General features: G+C 37.5%; 1 protein-coding gene across 1 annotated transcript in view; it reads left to right on the top strand.

Moving 5' to 3' along the window:
* The first annotated feature begins 2,269 nt into the window (after positions 1 to 2,269).
* LOC131955383 (golgin subfamily A member 6-like protein 22) overlaps positions 2,270 to 16,679 on the top strand; it is a 39,287-nt gene continuing 24,877 nt past the window's right edge. Inside the window, exons 1-7 of the mRNA XM_059319505.1 lie at positions 2,270 to 2,783; positions 6,096 to 6,647; positions 8,852 to 9,064; positions 10,376 to 10,684; positions 11,929 to 12,138; positions 15,001 to 15,096; positions 15,586 to 16,570. Of these exons, the coding sequence (XP_059175488.1) occupies positions 2,773 to 2,783; positions 6,096 to 6,647; positions 8,852 to 9,064; positions 10,376 to 10,684; positions 11,929 to 12,138; positions 15,001 to 15,096; positions 15,586 to 16,570 (2,376 nt within the window). The 5' untranslated portion in view covers positions 2,270 to 2,772. The remainder of the gene's footprint in view (positions 2,784 to 6,095; positions 6,648 to 8,851; positions 9,065 to 10,375; positions 10,685 to 11,928; positions 12,139 to 15,000; positions 15,097 to 15,585; positions 16,571 to 16,679) is intronic.

Genomic DNA, 16,679 nt, shown 5'->3' with positions numbered 1-16,679 from the left:
GTGTGACTCTGTAATTCAGTCTGATGGTAAAGCATACGATTGCTAACCCCAAAAGTCTCGAGTTCGAATCCCGGGTTCGTGTCCGTCGAATGTCCTTGAGTTCCCCCAGCTCTGAAACACCTTACAGATAAACTCTACCTGACATGTCCTAAGAACCGCCAGGTTCTGAAGGATACGCTGCGTACTAAATAACTATTACATAATTTTAAATGCTTCTACATATCCTTTGTTTTTACTTCTCAATTATATAGTTAAAATGCAGTTTATATGGAATCTATTGTAAAAATAATAATGGATTGTTTCTATTAGTATAATGCGAGTTCCACAATAATCTTACAGAATATCGTAAAGTTGGAGAGAAGTCTCGGCATTTGCTTAAATGATTATTTTGCTTAGTTATTTAAGTTATATCACATACAGTAATACGGGTCTGCTTAAGAGTGATAAAAACATCAATTAAAATCAATCAATAAAAAACATCAGCAAATGATGTCAATTATTCAACACACATACCACGACAAATCAATTAACATTTGTTTATTCATCACTCGTATACTTGTGTACGATGTTGGTTTGAAAGAAGTTTCATCCACTAGAAACTATTCATTCAAGAACTATTCTTGACAACAAAGAAATGTAGAGATTGTATTTGCATAACGTTTAAAACTGTGGTTTATTTCTAGAATGGATCAATCGTTTCTTCAAACTACAGTACAGTGAATGCCTGCAGACATGCATTTTACGGTTTTAGAAAAAGAATCTTCCCAACACATTTGGGGTTCTTCCTATTCTAATTCTAAGTATTGGAAAAAAACACATTATTTTCATTCTGGATTAAACTATTTAAAAACAGCGCTCTCATAAATCTTAAACATGCGATTCGTCCATAAATTCATGTAATTTCAACCGAGTTTTACCCGCATCATTTAAAGATTACCTTTATAAGTTGGGTAACTAGGAAGTAGAGAATGGGACAACTCCGATGGCAGGACTTCAGGTGCACCATACAGCAAAGAAAAAGATAATATAATGTGTAGCTCACTTTGTATTGAATTACTAAATTTTACTCATTCGAATTTTTAAAAAATAGACCTATAACTATAAATGGCTTTACAGACTAATTTAACTTTTTTTTCTACATCGATAAAAACAGTTTAGGTACAAGGGTTAATTGCATGTTAAAAGTGCCCCCCCCCCTTCCCCTCCCCCCGCCCGCACCCAACTATACTTTTCAAAAGGGGAGGGGGGCTTTTCACCAACGTAAATCCATTAAACCGTGACTGGTGTGGAAGAAACCAGTTGTACAAGATTTGCATGTCTCAATAGATTATACAATCTATCAATTGACGGTCAGTGACGCGAACATTTAGTTAGCAGCTACTGTAGTTTAATTAAAAATCATGTTTATTACAATTTATGTTGGACGTCTCACCGACTAATTTATTTCCAATAACTATTTTGTACATCTCGTGTAGGTTATACAGTGGGGTCTGAAGTGGTTATCTCATCCGAGCCCGTAGTAAAAAAAAAAGCCTATAATCAGAGATAAGAGGGGAAGTAAGTGTGTTTGTGTGTGTGTATGTGTGGGGGGAGGGTGTTTGTGTGACGTCAATTAAATATGACATACAGAAGGTATGTAGTAGTACACAAACTTAACCAACAGTCGCTTCCACCTAAATTATCAAATCCTGAGCTTTAAAAAGTAATTCCGTTTGGTTTTTTTATATGTTTATGTCTAGTCAACAAATACATTTAAAACCCTATCATTAGCAGCCCTCCCTTCAGAACCATTTTGTGGTCGGCACTTAGAGAGAATGCTCTCTCTAGCTCAAGGCCCGCTTCTTCATTTTATGTATTCTATTTTACGATTTCCATTTACGCGATTTCAATGGTAGGGAAACCTTCGACCTAGAAAAAAAAAATACGACCATTATTTATCATAAAACTGGTAGGAGTGACAACCCAGTATAACCAACACAACCCGTATAACACTCATACCATTTATTATAGCCAACCTTTCCTATATCCGACAAGCGACAAGAGAGTTAAAAGCGTTGAATGGATTAAAAAAAACTTGTCAACTTCTTTTAAAGTAAAGCACCTATGTTTTAATACCGAGCTATGAAGCGGTTATTAGCAATAATACCGTTCAATAGACTTCACTTAAGAAGTTCAACGATATGGTATGAGGTTTTAGGGCGGTGCCACGCTAAGCTATAGAAAAAAAAAATCACAGGGATAAAAGAGCGAGGGGAAAAAGTATTGATATTCGAGAATCCCACCTCACTTTCTTTAAGAGGACTAGGCGGTATAGAGGAAACCGGCCGTCGGTTGGGTGAGTGAAGGCTGTATGACGAGGTGCCGTCTAATTTTGGAAGTTTTTTTTTTCGTTTTGGATACCTGGCGCGGTCCATTCAATGGGGAAATTAGAAAGTAAGTGACGTCGGCGTCATGGGAGGAATTAAAAATATTCTAAACGGTAACGGGAGTTAGAGAAATAGAATTTTTTAACACATTGTGAAAAGAATATTAACATATATAAACAAACTGGCGATTTTTCTATGCGGATACACGTAATGTAAATAAACTAAAAAGAAATTATTTTAGTGCGAGTGATGATTTCAGTTTTAAAAGAGTTATTTCCTAAGGAATGCATTTATTTATTTTAGAAAATGTGACTTCAAACAGTGAGGATATAAAACAATTTCAGTGATAAAATATTGTTTCAAAACTTTGGTTTTATCTGGACAAAGGGAGGTCTAACGTTGAATCATGTCGTACGGGTGAGTTTGTTTTGATTGATCTTTTCTTATTTTGATTTTGATGAGTTCTTTTTTATGTCCTCCAGATGATTATGATTAAGTCCATTTACGTAATGTTTGAATGTAGTGATTTATTTATTTATTTTTTAAGTATAACTGTAAGTTATGTAAGAATAAGTTTAGCTACTGGAAAAATTGAAGAATTTAAGACACTAAACAGAAATCTTTTTATAATGTTCCCAGTCCATTAATGTTTTCTGTAACATTTTGCATTATAATAAACACGGACTACCACAATGTATTATGTAGCATTACGCTTTTTCAACTGGTAAACAATATAGACAAATCTATAGTCACACCTTTAAATTTGTCACGAGTATTCTTGTCGCCATGATGATCACTAACTTACTTTTTTTTTCGATTTGAAGACACTGTTATGAAACTGTCGCGCAATAGCTGAGCTCAGTGTGTAGTCATCGTGTTTATTTTTCAAGCTTCGGTTAATTTATTTAATTTGACCAACGAACACTTTAAATAAAGTTACTGGGGCTTTACTGAGTGTTGTCATTGTCTTTATTTTTCACGCTGTATCTAATTTATTTAATTTGACCAACGAACACTTTAAACAAAGTTACTGGTGCTTAACCGAGTGTTGTCACTGTCTTTATTTTTCACGCTTCGTTTAAAATAATAAAATTTGACTAGTGAACACTTAAAAATTTAAACAAAGTTACTGGGACTTTACTGATTGTTGTCATGGTCTTTATTTTTCATGCTGTATTTAATGTATTTAATTTGACCAACGAACACTTTTAAAATCTACTGAGGCTTTATTAGAAACGTCAGAATTAAGCTCGTACAGAAACGACGCAAGTTTAGCCCATCTTTACTTCAACAACCCCCACCCATCTTCAAACGTCGTCATAAAATACAAGAATCCGCTACCCTCCTCCAATAAGAAGATCCACCCTTGCCCTTTTGTATAACTACGAAAACTAACCATTTCCGTTTTTTGCCAAACGTTTGAATTGTCTCATCAAATAGTTTTAAATATCATCCACACATTCACGCTGATATACAAAACCGATAGGTGCGTTACATTATTCACTGAGTACCACACTGAGGTTTTTAAAAAAATGTATATAGCTACAGCAACGTTTCGTTCCTCTGCATGCTAAACATGTTTAATTGTAAACGCGAAAAGAGTCTTTAACTTTAAGTACTGTTCGTGCATTAACGGTATTAAGTGATTTTATTTGTGTTTTAGTACAAGATAGATTTAAAGACAGCACGCAACATGTGTCTCTATATACGATTCTCTTTCACTAGCTATACACCAGTTGTCTGAACAGGCGATTGTAAACACACAGGTGTTGGTAGCTTTTTTGTTTTATCTCAGGGAATAAGTTTAGAGATAGATCGGCTAGAAATACACAGTAGAAGGTGATAAAGTCAAGGGCTGGCGGCTGTATATATTATGTAATAGGAAGTTTAGTCTTAGACATAAGGAAACATTTGGCTAAAATGTACAAACGTGTCAGATAACAGAAAATAAAATGTAGTTAAATTATATACAAGTAAGTCAAGAAATAGTATACAGACAATTGCTTAGGTATATACGCACTTTAAAGAACGTAGATCACACATACAGCTAAAAACATACAACCATGTGAGTGAGGTTCTCTTTTTCAGCCACCACAATTCTTCAAAAAATTGAGCAGTGTGTATCTCTTGGTCTCATTTTTGTTATTTCTTTTGTCGAGAGCTGCTGTTGTGAAGTGATTTTCCCACTTTGGCACCATGTGAATAACGAACTTGATATAACCTATTTAACGAGCTCGATATAGTCTATTTAACGAGCTCGATATAGTCTATGTAATGAGCTCGATGGTCTATTAACCGAGCTCGATATAGTCTATTTAACGTGCTCGGCATAAAAGTCTGTTTAACCCGCTGGACATAGTCTGTTTAAAGACCTTAATATCAATATGTTTAACGAATGGACATACATTATACTTAACGAGTTTGATAAAACAAAACGCGAGCTCTAGAGTTTATGAACAATGTTCTGTACATTTATTTCTCGCTCAAATATAAGTTTTTTTTAGATGGCCTGATATGTACATTCGATCTAAAATTCAAATGTAATCGCAGTTTCAATCATATAATATTAAGTCAATTAGTATTGTATAGAGATAAGATGTACTTTTTAATATTTGGATACATGAAGTTTAATGAAAATATGCTTTTGCATTCTTCCAAAAAAAAATCACCCGTAAAGCGATACTAATCACTAATTTTTTTTTTTAAACTTTCATCCGGTCGTTATTACCTGCATGACGAAAATGTAAAACTGAGCCCCCCCCCCCCCCCCTTCCAATATACGTATTTGTATGTGTTCAGGTTAGGCAGTCGTGAGCAGCAACACATCTTTCGTGCCGTTATCGTCTTGTTATGTCCTACGGACACGCTTAATTATTTAAACCTGCATTGTGGTAAGATAGTTCGTCCTACAAAAAGGGGGTTGGCGTGGTCGAGTCGGTAAAGCACATGGTTGGGGACAGCCACTCTTCTAGGAGAGAAATTTCCAAAATCAAGTAACTGCTGCCTTGTAGTTTGTTCTTGGTTGGACAAAGGCTATGGAAGCAAATCCAAAAAGAAAAGCAGGCTGAAATCGGAGTTAATGGCCTCAATGGCGCATAACCAGTTGACACGTATCCTTAATTGTGATGGAGGCGTGGTTGAGACGGCAAAAGCTCGATCCCTTCCAACACTAAAAATTAAGAACGAAGAAGATGTCCTACAAAAATATTTCTCGTTTAGGTAGATTTTTTTAATAAAGGAAGATGTCCATCTCCCATTAACGTTAGGGTTAAAGGTGTGGTTATGTTTAATTCCAAGTTAATTTTGATATACCATTTTCATAGATCTTTTTAATGACTGACATGATGTTTATTATTAAGCTTTTGGTGTTTTTTTTCTCAATGTGTTGGTTTTTTTTTAACCATTTAATAAGTGTTTTTTTTTTTTTCACAATTTTTTCCCCATGCTTTTGCCCTGCACCTTGTACAATGATCCCGCTTTGTGCACATGACTGTTTCGTCACACTTAACACGACACATCTCTGCACAAATGTCTGACGCGTGCTAAAACAATTACCTGGTACAAATACCTGATGCTGTTTATTACAAATACCTGATGCTGCCTGATACAAATACCTAATGCTGTCTGGTACAAATTGATGCTGTCTGGTACAAATACCTGTTGCTGTCTGGTACAAATACCTGTTGCTGTCTGGTACAAATACCTGATGTCCGATGTTGCCAACAACAGCAACGGTGACGTCAGAGTAGCGAGGGTGGCGCCGATCCCAAAATACGACAACTTCCAAATCAAAGCAGCCCCCATTGAGAAACCGGCCTACAACCCCAGAATCGACCCCCCACCCTACAAAGCCGGGGGTGAGATCGTCAGGCCTAAAAGCTCTGTCGGTGGTAAAAAATGGAAGGCAACCTACGACAAGATGCAGACGAGCAGCCACGGGACGTTCCACCCCATATATGGCCCACAGGGGGACGAGAAGAAGAAGAACGATATGATGGACTTGTACAGGCAACAGAAGGAGATTGATGAGAGACAGAGGCAGGAGAAAGAGAGGAAAGAGAAGGCTGCTAAAGAGGAGAAACAGCAAAAACAGAGGCATGAGGAACCGGTGCAGAAGGAACCGAAACAAAAAGAGCAGAAAGAACATAAGGAACCTAAAGAACATAAGGAACCCAAAAAGGAACAGCCGAAAAGTTACGAGGATAAGCCTGAGAGACACAAGGAACCAGAGAAACACAAGGAAGAGAAACCACCCAAACAATACAGTAACGAACCTGAAAGGTGAGTGTATGTTAACAATGATAGTGTATAGCGACTACAGCACGACACTTAGGTTACAACAAAGTCAATTATGTTTTATTTTTTATCAGCTGCAAAATCCCTATAGATGCTTTACGTGTATGCAAATATGTATAGGCTTTATTATTTGGTTGACTAGAAATGGTTTATTTATTTTTGCTTTTATTTATTTTTTTTGTATTTGGTTTGTTGGTGATCTAACTTCATATTTTATGTACATTATCGCCTACACAGCACCGTTGGGAAGACAGGGTGGGGGGGGGGGGGCGAACTAGATTTTTCAGGGGAGGGGAAGAAGAGGGGCGGACATTGGTAAAAGTATATAATTTCTATATAAATTTTATTTCGTTCTTAGGGGGTAGACGTTTATTCGGGGCTGGGGGAGTTCCGAATAGATGCCTGAAAGAAACTATGATGGGGAAAAAAACACTATTATGCTTTCAAATCACTTTTACTCTAAATCAGCTAGATCTAGATATTTAAACGCACAACCAAGCACACAGTAACATTTTATTTCCTGTGGAAATTAACCCTGAATAACTTCCACCTTGTATACTGTAATTGATTTTTAAGGTCGTCGCCATTCAAACCAGAACCAAACACATATACATATGTGTAACGTTTGCAGCATACGATTACCTAAAGGAGGTCACGTACTCATGCTTTTAACACACCATTCTGAATTATTGATCTTTTAAACTTACATTGATAATTTAAGTTTTAACATAAAAAAAAACAAATAAGCTGTATAATTTTTTTTTAAATTAAAAGACGAATGTTTGCCTCAGGTATTGGTGTTATAGAAGTAGTAACGATTAAACTAGAGAAACAAGTTAGGTTTAGGGATAAATGTGAGCATACAGTGGGGGTTAAGGCTACTGTAAGGTCTAGTTACATCAATGCTTCAAAGCGTGTGTTGTTAGTTACACACTCAATAGGTAACCCTCTATTTTTAAAAAAATAATGAATGTTGGTTACAACTGTGATGTACACGGTAAAAAATACTTTATAGTAGGGTTCTAATAAATAAGAGAAGCAGCTGTTCTTATAGTAAAATAATCAAGTTTAGAAACGTGCATAATCATCGGAGCTTAACCCGAGTGTCAAGTTTAAAACGAGTCGGTTTGGTAAGTTGTAAAACACAAAACCTTATCAACAGGCTTCTAATAAATAGAAGAGACAAAAAATATGCACTAAGTTAGGCGTATACAATATCCACCTTTATTTATCTAACCCATAACAAGTATTATAATAAGTAAAGAGACATAGCAAACTTACAGCAAGTTTATTTTGCAACATCACCTCCTTCATTCATCTAACCCAGAAGTCTCCAAACTTTTCAGTCCGAGGGCCGCATTAACTATCAAATTTCAGTTCGGGGGCCAGTTAGTTCCAGGCATGTTTTTGATTTTTCTGTGCAAAGTTCCTCAGCCATCACCAACAAACGTTTTTTCCGAGGACAAAAAGATCGCCGCGGGCCGGATGAGAGGACCTCGCGGGCCGCATCCGGCCCGCGGGCCGTAGTTTGGAGACCCCTGATCTAACCCATGTCAAGTACTAAATCTATAATAAACAATTGAGACATAATGTTGATGTTTGCAACATCACCACCTTTATTCATCTAACTAACCCATTAGAAGTACCATAATAAATAATAGACAACAAACATACACTTAGTTTTTGCAACATCTCCACATTTTTTCGTCTAACGAATAACAAGTACTATAATAAATAAACGAGACACAATGTCTAGCATGCATCATTTCCACATATATTCCTCTAACCCATAAGAGACAACAAACATACACTTAGTTTTTACCACATCTTCACATTTTTTTCGTTTAACCAATAACAAGTACTATAATAAATAAAAGAGACAGTGTGTTTAGTGTGCACCATTTTCACATTTATCCATCTAACCCACAACAAATACTAAAATAAATAAAAGAGACAAATAGTTTAGTTTGCAACATTTCCACCTTTATTCCTCTAACCCACAACAAATACTTTATTAATAAAGAATGGAGACATAATGTTTTAACGAGTACTATATTAAATAAAAGAGACAGAATGCTTAGCTTGCAATATCTCTACATGTATCCATCTAACCCATGACAAATACTATAATAAAGAGACAGTATGTTTAGTTTGCACCATCTCCACCTTTACTCATCTAACCCAACCAGAGAACGTAAACCTTTCAACAAGGACGCCGTGATGGCGCCCAACGTACAGAACTACAACAAGAACTACGACAAGTTCCAGGTCCGGCAGCCGCCCATGAACGTACCAGAGTACAAGATGAACGAGGGCAACAAGTGGCAGCAGTCGTACGAGAAGATGAAGACGAGCAGCCACCAGGAGTTTAAACCTGTCTACGGTCCTCAGGGTGACAACAGGTAAACAATGGCCGTAACATGTTACATGGCTCAATTTGTAAACAATAACCAGATTGCCTAATGTTACATGTGGTTTACTTTGTGACCATATGCACAGATGTAATAGATCACATGTAAGAAACAGGATGCATAGCTGCTTCCCTCATTAAATCAAAAATGTTCTGGGTTTTTTAGATGGAAATTGTTCATTTTAATTATAAGGGGTAATTAAGGCAAATAAAAATTCAAATGTAAGTTGTTTACATTTTTTTTTTGCTTCGATCAAAATTTTTGGGGTAAAGTTTTACTCAATGAGGGAAAATAGAATCTACAAAACAAAAAGAAAAGTTATAATCTATATCTCTCCATATATAAATTCGGAAAAGTACAGAAAGTTTGGCGTGATGCCGTCCACACAATATTTGTTTGCATCTAGGCTACATAAAGCAAAAGCTGCTCTACTTTATCTCCACCCGGTGACTGTTTAAAAGAGGTTTACTTTTTACTAATCAAACTGTACTAACAGTGGGTCCATTAAGCCACAGCATACGCTGATGAAATCCCTCACAATACTATCTCTAAATAACGCTTTTCTACGCAACAAATAGTCTAACAAAATAAAACCATCTCACGTTTTGTTCAAGATGTGTATAAAAACGTGACAGGTTAACTTCTGTGGTTCAACCTTTCCGTCCCAAAGGTAGATCCAAATTAAGCAATGGTTGTTATTCCTCTAGTATTACTTTATTTGATTTACAAAATAATACCAATAACGACGTATTTAAGTGCCTCTTTCAAACAAACAAATTCAAAACGGTATGTTTTATAACCAATTAAAAATGTTTAACTCATTTATTTCAAAATGTTTTGTTGTAACTTTGAGCACTAAGGTTTTCAATTATTCCACTAGTTTTTACCCATCCCGAAGCTAGATACAAATTTTCAACAACTCTGTTTCCAATATGTATGGATCAGCCTAGCCATTAAACTTAAACTTTGTTGTCAAAGCTAGATCCACATTATTTTAATGTGTTATGTTATTCCCAGAGCAATCCATTCTAGTGCATACCAGCCACTATTTCACTTATTATCGGAAGATATGACATACTGTTCAAACAGCCTTTGCCATCATCCCTTGTATGGTACCTACTAGAGTTGTTAGGCGAAGTTCAATTAAGGACGTGCCCATTTAGCTAGACACCAAACTCGTGACTTTCGCTTTATGCAGCTAAATCCCGCCATCCTAAAACATATATAGACAATGTAATACAATCTAAATTAGTATGTTGCCGAATAAATCAAATGTTTAAATTTTGAACTATATATTTTTAGACCTTACAAGAACGACATGATAGATATGTACAGAGAACAAAAAGAAAAAGAAAAGAAAGAAAAAGAGCCGAAAGAGAAAAAAGAAAAGGTTAAGGAAGCTCCAAAGAAAGAAGAAAAGCCACAAAAAGAAGAAAAACACGAACCAAAGAAAGAGGAAAAACACGAGCCCAAGAGAGAAGAGAAACCATATAAAGAGGAGAAGCGCGTCAAAGAGGAGAAGCCAAAGGAAAAGCCAGTAAAAGAGGAGAAAGCGCCTAAAGAGAAGAAGGAGAAACGCCAGGAGCCTGAAGAGTACAGAGAGCCTAGAGAGTAAGTTTAGTAGCCTAGGTTTCGGTTTAGTTCAATAGTTGATGTTTTTGTTTAGTACAGTAGTTTCTCGTTTTTTGTTTAGTGCAGTAGTTTCTCGTTTTTTGTTCAGTACAGTAGTTTCTCGTTTTTTGTTCAGTACAGTAGTTTCTCGGTTTTAGTTTAGTACAGTAGTTTCTCGTTTTTTGTATAGTACAGTAGTTTTTCTGTTTCTGTTTAGTACAGTAGTTTCTCGTTTTTGTTTAGTACAGTAGTTTCTCGTTTTTGTATAGTACAGTAGTTTCTCGTTTTTGGTTAGTACAGTAGTTTCTCGTTTTTGTATAGTACAGTAGTTTCTCGTTTTTGTTTAGTACAGTAGTTTCTCGTTTTTGTATAGTACAGTAGTTTCTCGTTTTTGTATAGTACAGTAGTTTCTCGTTTTTTGTATAGTACAGTAGTTTCTCGTTTTTGTTTAGTACAGTAGTTTCTCGTTTTTGTTTAGTACAGTAGTTTCTCGTTTTTGTATAGTACAGTAGTTTCTCGTTTTTGGTTAGTACAGTAGTTTCTCGTTTTTGTCTAGTACAGTAGTTTCTCGTTTTTGTTTAGTACAGTAGTTTCTTAGTTTAGTACAATTATTTTTTGTGTTTGTTTAATTCAATAGTTTCTTTAAAAAATGGTAGCTCAATAGTTTTTCTCGTTTTTGTTAAGTAGAATATTTTCTCGTTTTTTTTTTTTTTTTGTTAAGCTCAGTCGTTTATCGTTGTTTTTTAGTTCAATATTTTCTCCATTTTAAAGTACAATAGTTTCTCGTTTTGATTTACAACAATTGTTCATCGTGTTTGTTTGATTCATTAGTTTCTGATTTTCTTTTAGTACATTTCGCCATTATTAATTATTCCAAATAATTTAAACTATTGTGTAAGTGTAAGTAATAGGTTGTTGTTGTTGTTTTAGAATTCAATTTAATCGCCATAATTTCTGCAATGTGGTTTCTCTCTATTCCGTTTGAATACGCACATTGCGCTAAACATCTTAACAAAAAGAAAAAAAAATGTTTCAAAAAATTGTATTCTGCAAATTACAAAAATCCATTGAAGGTAGCTAAAAACATGTTGTCTAAAGATGTCTAATTGTTTAACAGTCTTAGCAATTGAAATAAACATAGACGGGGCTTTAAAACTTAAAGAAGCATATCATGATAAAGTGATAAAGGGTCTAACATAAAATATCTAAAATGAATTCAACTGTTCTTGCATGTACAAAAAAAGGAGGAAGCCGTTCAACAAGGACGCCATTGTGTACCCCAACGTGCCTTCGTACAACAGAAACTACGACAAGTACCAAGTCCAGTCCACGCCTATGGACGTGCCGGAGTACAAAGTAGCGGAGAACAACAGGTGGCAGCATGCCTACAACAAGATGAAAACAGAGAGCCATCCGGACTTTAAGCCCATATACGGTCCACAGAACAAGAAAAGGTATGATGCATGACAGGTAATTCACAGGGGCGGTTTCTTCAAACAGAGAGCCATCCGAACTTTAAACCTATATACAGTCCGCGGAACAGGAAAAGGTATGTTGCAGGATAGGTAATTCACAGGGGCGGTTTCTTCAAACAGAGAGCCATCCGGACTTTAAGCCTATATACGGTCCACAGAACAAGAAAAGGTATGTTGCATGATAGGTAATTCACAGGGGCGGTTTCTTCAAACAGAGAGCCATCCAGACTTTAAGCCTATATACGGTCCACAGAACAAGAAAAGGTATGTTGCATGATAGGTAATTCACAGGGGCGGTTTCTTCAAACAGAGAGCCATCCAGACTTTAAGCCTATATACGGTCCACAGAACAGGAAAAGGTATGTTGCATGATAGGTAATTCACAGGGGCGGTTTCTTCAAACAGAGAGCCATCCAGACTTTAAGCCTATATACGGTCCACAGAACAAGAAAAGGTATGTTGCATGATAGGTAATTCACAGGGGCGGTTTCTTCAAACAGAGAGCCATCCAGACTTTAAGCCTATATACGGTCCACAGAACAGGAAAAGGTATGTTGCATGATAGGTAATTCACAGGGGCGGTTTCTTCAAACAGAGAGCCATCCAGACTTTAAGCCTATATACGGTCCACAGAACAGGAAAAGGTATGTTGCATGATAGGTAATTCACAGGGGCGGTTTCTTCAAACAGAGAGCCATCCAGACTTTAAGCCTATATACGGTCCACAGAACAGGAAAAGGTATGTTGCATGATAGGTAATTCACAGACGCGGTTTCTTCAAACAGAGAGCCATCCGGACTTTAAGCCTATATACGGTCCACAGAACAGGAAAAGGTATGTTGTAGGATAGGTAATTCACAGGGGCGGTTTCTTCAAACAGAGAGCCATCCAGACTTTAAGCCTATATACGGTCCACAGAACAAGAAAAGGTATGTTGCATGATAGGTAATTCACAGGGGCGGTTTCTTCAAACAGAGAGCCATCCAGACTTTAAGCCCATATACGGTCCACAGAACAAGAAAAGATATATTGAATGCTATGTAATTTAGACGGACGGTTTCGTCAAAGGGAAGATTGGTAAGGGGATGAGTCTCAAGATCCGTTCTTGACTAGATTGTCAAGGGGGTGGGAGTCTTCAGCTCCGTTCCTGACTAGATTAAAGAGCAGAGAGAGAGAGGGGGGGGGGAGATTTGTTAAGGGGGTTGAAGTCTTAAAACCCTTTCCTGACTAGATCTAAGAGAAGAGAGGGGTGTGGGTTTCTAAAGGGGTGCGTCTCAAGCTCCTTCCCTGACTAGACCAAAGGGTAGAGAGAGGGATTGCTAAGGGTTTAGTCTCACGTCCCGCTCCTAACCAGACTGCTAAGGGGGTAGGGGGAGCAGGTAGCCCCACTACTTGCTAGATCAGGAGTTCCCAACCCCGTGCCCGCGGGCGCCATGGCGCCCGCCGAACGATTCGTATGTGCCCTCCTCTCACTATTCGACAGAGACAGGATTTTTTTCATAAACATTATTGAAAGGTTGAAGGGGATGGAAATCGAAAGTTTGAGGGGGGGTGCAAATCGAAAGTTTGAGTTTGAGGGGGGTGCAAATCGAAAGTTTGAGGGGGGGGGTGCAAATCGAAAGTTTGAGTTTGAGGGGGGTGCAAATCGAAAGTTTGAGTTTGAGGGGGGTGCAAATCGAAAGTTTGAGGGGGGGGGGGGGGTGTGCAAATCGAAAGTTTGAGGGGGGGGGGTGCAAATCTAAAGTTTGAGTGGGGGGTGCAAATTGAAAGTTTTGTACCCGGGTGACGGGAAGGGGCGCTACGCCTCTGGATGGAGTTTGTCGATTTAAAATAGGTGGTGCCCGCCACCCTACCGATATTTTAGAATGTGCTCTAGAGTAAAAAAAAGGTTGGAAACCCCTGGGCTAGATTATAGAGTAGAGGAGGGTATTGCTAAGGGGGTGGGAGTTTCATGCTAAATTACTCACTAGATTGCAAAGGGGTGTCCCAATTTCCGTTCATGACTAGATCACAGGGTAGAAAGAGACTGTTAAGGGGGTAGGAGTCTGAAGCTCTATTCTTGACTAGATCAAAGCGTAGAGAGAGAGAGAGAGAGAGAGAGAGAGAGAGAGAGAGAGAGAGAGATTGTTAGGGGAGGGGGGGGTAGGAGTCTGAAGCTCTATTCTTGACTAGATCAAAGCGTAGAGAGAGAGAGAGAGAGAGAGAGAGAGATTGTTAGGGGAGGGGGGGGTAGGCGTCTGAAGCTCCGTTCTTGACTAGATCAAAGCGTAGAGAGAGAGAGAGAGAGAGAGATTGTTAGGGGAGGGGGGTGAAAGTCTCAAACTCCGTTCCTGATTAGATCATAGGGTAGAGAGAGATTGTTAAGGGGGTGGGAGTCTCAAGATACGTTCCTGACTAGACGCTATCTGACACCATAGAATCTATACAGCCACAATCTATATAGAGACCTCGGAATTTAACAATTTATAATACATAATCCTTGCAGTGCCTGACATAATAGGCGGATGTGAATTTCCTAGTATCCCCCCCCCCCCCCCGCTACCTTACACATAGTGGTCATATACAGTTATAAACACTTTCATTTAAACTGTACACCTTCGTTTTCAATATAAATTGTTAAGATAGTTAGAACTGGTGTTTTCTATATCCATACCAATTTTCTAACGTATCAATAATCATATTTTTACCAGGTATAGTTAGTGTATTAAAAGTGAACTGTAGAGGATTCAAAATTGCGATTACATTTAACAACTAGCATACCAACACATGTGTTATTTCAATGTATATTATTACAAGAATCTTCAAAGACCACGTTTAAATCTGTTTTATGTTTTACCCTAGGGACCTTATGGATTTATATGAGGAGAAAAAAGAAAAAGAGAGGAAAGAGAAGAAAGAGAAGCCACCTCCAAAAGAAAAACCACCAAAAGAGGAAAAGTAAGTTAAACGTTTATTATTTCATAGTTTGTAAAGATAACCAAAACAGTTGGGCCCACCTGCATTATTTTGCTATAACCACTTATTAAATTTATCGTTAGCCTAATTAGAAATACAACTTTCAGCGTGTTTGTTTTATTTAACGCGAGTGGATTAGGGAGGGTTTGAAATATTATGAACTTCCACATGTTGAATTCAACTTCATTAGTTAGTTTACTTTAACTACAAGTAGGTTGTACCAATACAAATGTTAGTGTGGTGTGTTGTTACCGGTACTGGGAAAGAGAATTTATTATGAAACAAATGTGTAAATAAGTGTTATCGGTCCGCATTATTTCATGTATAACTTGTTTGTTAGAACAATGCTGAGTGCTGTTTCTTGGCAGAGTTTAACTCGAAAATGTTTGTTAGAACTAAGCACTGTATCAGTTCTCAAATACACCTGTACAAAACTAGCCTTTGGTAAACTTACATTTCTTTTAACTGCAGACCTAAGAAAGAAGAAAAACCTAAAAAGGAAGAAAAAGTCAAAGAAGAAAAACCTAAAAAGGAAGAAAAACCAAAAGAAACACCAAGAAAAGAAGAAAAAGTCAAAGAAGAAAAACCTAAAAAGGAAGAAAAACCAAAAGAAACACCACGAAAAGAAGAAAAAGTCAAAGAAGAAAAACCTAAAAAGGAAGAAAAACCAAAAGAAACACCAAGAAAAGAAGAGAAAAGACCCGAATCCCCGAAGAGAGAAAAAGAGGTGTATTATCAAAAAGAACCCAAGGAAGAAAGATATTACGGGCACAAAACTGAGGAGAGACCGGTCAAGAAGGAAGACAACAGACATCCGGTACAGAGAGAGCTGTATCAATCCAACCTGAAGAAACCAACAGAGGAGCCAAAGAAAGAGAAGAAGGAAGAGGTGAAACCTACGCCTAGGGAGGAGAAGAAGGTGGAGAAAGTGGAAGAAAAACCGAAACATAAGGAAGAAAAGAAGGAAGAAAAGCCAAAGCCTAAGGAAGAAAAGAAGGAAGAAAAACCTAAACCTACCCCACGTGAAGAAGAAAAGCACAAACATAAGGAAGAAAAAGAAGAAAAACCTAAACCGAAGGAAGAAAAGAAGGAAGAAAAACCTAAGCCCAAGGAAGAAAAGAAGGAAGAAAAACCTAAGCACAAAGAAGATCCCTACGAGTACAAACCTAAACAGAAGGAAGAAAAGAAAGAAGAAAGACCTAAGCCCAAAGAGGATCCATACGAGTACAAAAAACGAGAAGAGAAACCAAAGCCACCAGAACCAAAGAGAGAAGAGAAACGGAGGGAGGAGAGGTACGACAGAGAACCGGACAGGAGAGTCCGGCAAGAGGAGGAGAGACACTACGGCAAAGCTCACTCACACGAGCGGCCGGTCAAGCCGCAGACCAACGACAAGAGCATCGTCAGAGACGGGCATCCGCCTGAGAAGGCCAACACACAAAAACCAAAGGCAAAGGTATGCAGTCAGTTATCTGAACGTGTTTAATATTGGTCATTAAGCTTAGGTTTGACTATATTACATATAACAGCCACCCCCCCCCCTATTTATTTTTACATAAGGTGTT

The sequence above is a fragment of the Physella acuta genome, unplaced genomic scaffold (genome assembly GCF_028476545.2).
Source record: "Physella acuta isolate Inbredline_101_S28 unplaced genomic scaffold, ASM2847654v3 ptg001064l, whole genome shotgun sequence".
Taxonomy (NCBI): Eukaryota; Metazoa; Mollusca; class Gastropoda; family Physidae; genus Physella; species Physella acuta.
This window is presented reverse-complemented; position numbering and strand designations above follow the sequence as displayed.